The sequence below is a fragment of the Eleutherodactylus coqui genome, chromosome 6, assembly GCF_035609145.1.
Source record: "Eleutherodactylus coqui strain aEleCoq1 chromosome 6, aEleCoq1.hap1, whole genome shotgun sequence".
Taxonomy (NCBI): Eukaryota; Metazoa; Chordata; class Amphibia; order Anura; family Eleutherodactylidae; genus Eleutherodactylus; species Eleutherodactylus coqui.
In genome coordinates, this window is record NC_089842.1 from 144,643,249 (window position 1) to 144,649,621 (window position 6,373).

Here is a 6,373-nt window from a genome sequence, read left to right on the forward strand (position 1 = left end):
TGAGGTTGTTTGACATTAGAAAAAAAAGAGTTCTTCTTTTCCAGAAACAGCACCACTCTTGTCCAAGGGCTGTGTCTCGTATTACAGCTCAGTCCCACTCCAGTCAATACTGCTGAGCTGTAGTGCCGGACACAACATACGAGCAAGAGTGGCAGTATTTCTGAAAAAACAGACCTTACCTTTCTAATCTCATAAACCTGTTTATGAAGAACATTAAACCCAACTGATAACGGATGAAGACTTGCCATTCAAAGCTGCTCTGGAGGTCATGTGACTAAGCATAATCAGATATCTACATCATTACATAGAGATTATTAATTATCTTTTATGTGCTCAGATGCTCATCGAACACTAAATGACAAAGGTGGAATGCCTGGAAAAAGGGAGTTAGTGGATGAACTGTTCAAGTCTGGAAGCGATCTATTGGGTAAGAGCCATGTGGTCTGAATGAGCAGTGACAGTAATATAAATACCCACATTGTTTGGTGTTTTACAAGTAGTAATATACAAGTAGTCATTAGGCTCTTAATTCATGGCCAGTAACACTGAGTCTTTTGAGATCCTTCTGTATTAGGCTAAATCCATATGTAATGCCCATGTTATGATCAATGTGCAGCTATGCTGAATCTGAGAGCCTCGGCAGTATGGGGTTTAACCTCACTTCAGTGTACTTTTGCAATGCCTGGTTTAACTGTACAGTAGTTGTTAAAAATGTAAGTTGTTTTACCTACAAACCCACACTGGCAAAACCAAGTTAATTCATGGTAAAACCTCACACAGTTAGAGTTTTCATGTGGAAGCTACATGTGCATACTAGAGTTAGAATAAACAGCTTTGCTATGTATAAACCTGAATGATTTACCCACAGAGCAAGGATTACTATTCACAGGAGAATAAGTACAATTAGTCTGATTATGAAAATTGTGTCTCCAACTCTATCTATCTTATATGCATCTATCTATCTATCTATCTATCTATCTATCTATCTATCTATCTATCTATCTATCTATCTATCTCATATCTATCTCATATCTATCTATCTCCTATCTATCTATCTATCTATCTCATATCTATCTATCTATCTATCTCCTATCTATCTATCTATCTATCTATCTATCTATCTCATATCTATCTATCTATCTATCTATCTATCTATCTATCTATCTATCTCCTATCTATCTATCTATCTATCTATCTATCTATCTATCTATCTATCTCATATCTATCTCCTATCTATCTATCTATCTATCTATCTATCTATCTATCTCATATCTATCTATCTATCTATCTATCTCATATCTATCTCCTATCTATCTATCTATCTCATATCTATCTATCTCATATCTATCTATCTGCCTATCTATCTCATATCTATCTATCTATCTATCTATCTATCTATCTACCTATCTCATATCTATCTATCTGTCTAATATCTGTCTATTTATTAATCTGTCTGTCTATCATAATATTATTTGTTTCTTGAATTGAAGTAATAGAGTATAATTATTTCTATAGGCACCCAGCAGCATCCATTGGATGATAACGCCGTTCAGACTGTCCTTGAGTTTCTTGAATATCTACGTCTCAAAGGTAATATGAAATCTTTAACCACTGGATTACTGTCAGTTGGTGTCTGTATTAGGTTAGGCTCAAACCGCCAGAATTCGCTGCATGCCACCCTTGGGAGACACGCACCGCCAATCGCCATGCACAATCTTGGCATGTATGTGCACGGAATACCTGCCAAGATAGAGAAAACTGCAATTTTTCTTGCACACGTTTTTGGCGCAACATAAGTGCCCTTGGGAGATTGGTACAGCTATTCCGCGCACAAAACCAACACCGTCGTGTGAGCCTGGCCTTTCTTAGTGTGCTTATTTTTCTTGTAATTGTTCTCAGTGAGACAAACCAAGTAATTTTGTAGATATGATACCTTTTAATGGCTAACAAAAATACATGATGTTACAGCAAGCTTTCGGATCCTCTATTGATCCTTCAATTAGAGAGGGTAAGACTGAATTACCTATAGCAAAACATTTTTGTGGTCAGGGACACAGCATAGAGCAGATGAGAGTTATCATACTGAATGGCAATTTAAAGGCACAGTGTCACCCTGGGATTCTTGCATACGTGGAGAATATGAAAGGCTTGAAGAAGGCCAAGAGGGATGTCCTCTTCCCAATCATTTTTTTCTTTTTTTTTTTTTAACTTCATAAAAATTCAGAACTTGACTTGTAGTTATGTTGCCAACCAATAGGTGATGCTGCATCTCCTTCCATGTGCAGGTTGAAGGAGAGATAAGACACATCATAAAACTGTCATATTCCTGAGCTCAATGGACTGATTAAGCAGTGTCTCAGCTCAGTTTGTCTGTTGTTTTAAGTTTTGAGTGCTAAACAGTCTCAAATTTCTGTGTGTGACCATTTGTATTTCAATCAAGAGGAGGTGTCCTTTCTGCATTTGTATATTATATATATGCCCCATCCAAACCAGTTCCATTTCAGCCTGAGGAAGGATCGATCTGAAAGCTTGCTGTAACATCATGTATTTTTGTTAGCCATTAAAAGTTATCATATCTACAAGATTACTTGGTTTCTCTTACTGAGAACAATCACATTTTGCTCTTCTGGCCTAACATGGTACCAACACTTTTTTTTCATTTTTCTTGAACTACATTCTTTGTCTGCTATTCAATATTATATTATTTCTACGTGTTTTCTCTTTGTTTCAGAAATTGGAGCCCTAGACCATTTGGCTTTGCTCATGTCAGAAGAGCCTACACTGACTTAACCACATTCAGTGTCACCGGAATCTCAATGTTCATACAGATATTATTGTTACAATATTTCAATTTCAATCCAAATTTCAATTCAGAAAAAAATGAAAATAAAGTAAACTTTAAATTTGAATTGATTTTAGACTTTATAAAGTTTATTAACAGAATATGTTAAGACAGAACCCAACACAAAGGTAACACCATGCATGGAAGTATGGTAAAACACAGGAAAAAGTGAATGACATATTTAGCTGTATCAGTTTTTAAATAAACACAATTAATGTAAACTGTGGGGACCTCCGGCACTAGCTTTTTCACATTTTTCATAGATTTTTATGTTGTGTTTCGCTTTACAATGCTTACATTGCACTTTAAGCTTTATCGTGGCCACTAAGAGTATAATCATTACGTCTAAGGGTATCTACAGCGTAGAGACAGACCAAGAATCTGCTGAGTCACATGAATAATGGGTGGTATGAACAATTGGGCTCACCTCAGGCACTGAAACATTATCAAAGTAGAATCTGAACCTGGAGATCATATTGTGCCCACGGAAGGGGAAATGTTTAGCTACTTGTCGTTGAGCCTAGCAATAATAGCTGATAGCCAAGGGTGAGAGAAGCCGGTTTGTTCTTTCCATATACAACCATTTACATGTCTGCATATATAATACAGAGGAATACAAAACATTCCTCTAATATTGCCTTCTCCCTGCCGACAGTTGTGGATGATTTTGCCTTTCAAGGGCAGTTAGAGAAAGTTTCCTTAATCAACGTCCTCTTATTAATTACAGCCTCACCACAAATAGTGGAAGATAAATAACTACTTTTTTATTCTAGTATTCTGTAGTCGGTCAGTTCATATCTTTATTACTTTTCTGCACCTTCAATTGATCATGGGGTCACCTCTTCTCAACACTCATATGATGTCCTAGTGGTGGAACATGATGATGTTCCTTGTATGGACAGGCTAAGCCAATATGCAGTGCTCGTTGAGATGGTCATTAACCTCCCGCTTCATTTATCCAATGGATATTCACAGAAGAATAGGGATCGTGAAGGCACAGCTTCAAAGATGTGCCAACACATCAAGGGCAAGTATCATTTTCCTTATTTTTTTGTGCAGTTTAAAGAAAATTATACTTACCTTCTGACATATTGGGACATCTTTGAAGTAGTGCCTCCAAGAAGTTTCATCTTCTGTGATTATCCATATATTTTGAGTCTGAAAGCATGAGAATAAATAGAATGAGGATTTGTTCTTAACATTAAAGACTAAGGTCTCCCATATGACCAAAAATCCCTACTTAACTGTACTTCATCATAGGTGGACACTGCTAACAAACACCACTTGACTAGGCTAAACTGATCAATGACCACTTCTGACCTATGGTTAGGAAACCCAAACTTTACCTGCAATATTTTCAATGATAGTTCTCCCCAGATACTGCAAGATTCACTCAAAAATTCTACTAGAGACTCAAAGTGTCTTGTCTATTGGTAGCAAGTAATTCTGATAAGGTGGGTTATGCTATGTCAATACTCAGTCTGGCTAGCAGCTGGATTGCCAACCATAGATATCCACAAGAATCTAGAGAGGTCTAGTAGAGTGGCCTTTAGGAGATACAAAATCTGATATTTCATAGTAGATTTTCTTCTACCTTTTCACCTTAATTGATTTTTGCTTGGAATGGTCATAATACCTGTTTTAAGGAAATATCAGAGGAGATTACGAGATTTCACATAAATGTTTCTTCTGTCTAGTGTTTCCTCTATATTGTTCTTTAGTATCTGCTTAGCAGAGCAGGGAGAGAAAACTGTAAAGTCTTCACAGTAATCTGATAGGTGCTTTGTTAGTGTTCTGCCTGATCACTAAAGCATCAGTGAGCTGAGTCTGGCAATGCTGGGTCTTCACTTCTGACTATAGGATGCACAAACTTTTTAGCAAGATTTTATCTTGCCAGAAAGTGCATCCTATAGTGCAATGTTTTTTGTTGTTGTTTTGATTTAAAAACAAAAAACCTTTCATACATTTTGTTTTTTCTAATAATTAACAAAACTTTTAAAACTGATTTTTACCTTTTTTAGTCCCCGCAGTGGACTTAAACTTGTGATCAGTGCATTGCTCCTCCAGTATAATGTAATACCATAGTATTACATTATACCATCATCTGACATGCATTCTATGAAGCCACAGTCATGGCTTGATAGGCAATTGGCCATGGCTTACCTGGGGGCCGTTATCTCATCGTGGAGGAGTGGGGCTTTCAGAACCCCATAAAACTGACCAAGGGATTAAATTGGCGCTTTTCGAATTGACAGCAGCATTAACAGGGTTAACAGCCGCGATCATAACTGTACATGGCTGTTGCCAACAGGTGTCAATTGTAATAAACAACCGGCAACCACATTGTACGGAGCAGGATCAGTTCCCGATCCCCCTTCATACAAACCCTACCCTACAAACGTAGCAGTACATCCTGTGTTGTTAAGGTGTTAAATACAGCTCTGCTTCATATAGAGAAGATTATACTAAAGGTTTATAGATACGGCAAAGACATCTGCATGGACCTGGCAGGCTGGTACATGGAATCCTTAATGGATAGGAATTAGAGACCTGTTGGCCCTCCTTGTGCCACTCTATAGTGCCTACTTGAGGCATCATATTTTACCAAAGCTTCTAGGGTAGAATACTTTTGTAATACAGAATATGATGGACCATATCCCAGTTGGAGCATGCCTTCATATAAAATGTGAATCACAGTATGGGCCTATGGATATTTAAAGGGGTATTCCGGTTAAATAAAGTTGCTGTCATATGAATGCTAATCAAATATCATTAAAGTTTGCAGTGTGCTTCTGCTTTGGATTTTGTGTCTGTACCCCTATAAACCATCACCTTCTCTTGCACTTCAGAAGTGTTTATTCCCAGGTTCCTTGGATGCGAACTGTAGACGTTCCAGCGCTAGAGGTTGGACTTGCTTAGTAGAAACAACCAGTGACAGCTTTTTTTTCTCTTCAGTTCTCAAAACCAGATTGCTGACCAATAGCTGGAAAGCACTTAATGGAGATGCACATAGAAAAGAAGTGCAGAGCAGGAATTGTGGGAAATGTAGTTTCAAGTTGCAAGTCAGCAGGGATGCGGTGGCCACTTGGAAAATAGGAAATGTAGGAAAACATCAGAAATGGAGGACAGGATACGATGGTAATGGCTGCTCGATTTATACCCATAACCAGCTGTGCATAAACACAAGTGCAAACACTTTTTATATCTGGAATGTTTGAAAATTCACTTCACAACCGGAATACCCCTTTAATTATCTGCTAAAATGATTCAGATTGTCTAAACAGACTTCTATGTTAAAGCTTTTTAGATTGACCACCATAAACTAATGAAGCTCCAATTATTCCTTGAGTGAGCAGTAAAATCAGTGCCATGATTATACGAGAAGTTTAAAACTTTGCATCAGGAAGGAGCTGCTATGGATGCAACACTCAGAAAAGAAACAAATAGAAGGAAATCACATTTGTATATAAACATCAATTTCTTTCCTAAAAAACTATTGATATCAGGCTTAGGGTGCATTCCCACGAACGT

At 37.4% G+C, this 6,373-nt stretch overlaps 1 protein-coding gene across 1 annotated transcript in view; it reads left to right on the forward strand.

The window, feature by feature from the left end:
* Positions 1 to 2,851, forward strand: part of LOC136631489 (galanin peptides-like) — a 10,010-nt gene extending 7,159 nt beyond the window's left edge. Inside the window, exons 3-5 of the mRNA XM_066605790.1 lie at positions 338 to 427; positions 1,516 to 1,590; positions 2,732 to 2,851. Coding sequence (XP_066461887.1) covers positions 338 to 427; positions 1,516 to 1,590; positions 2,732 to 2,790 — 224 coding nt within the window. The 3' untranslated portion in view covers positions 2,791 to 2,851. The remainder of the gene's footprint in view (positions 1 to 337; positions 428 to 1,515; positions 1,591 to 2,731) is intronic.
* Positions 2,852 to 6,373: the final 3,522 nt, after the last annotated feature.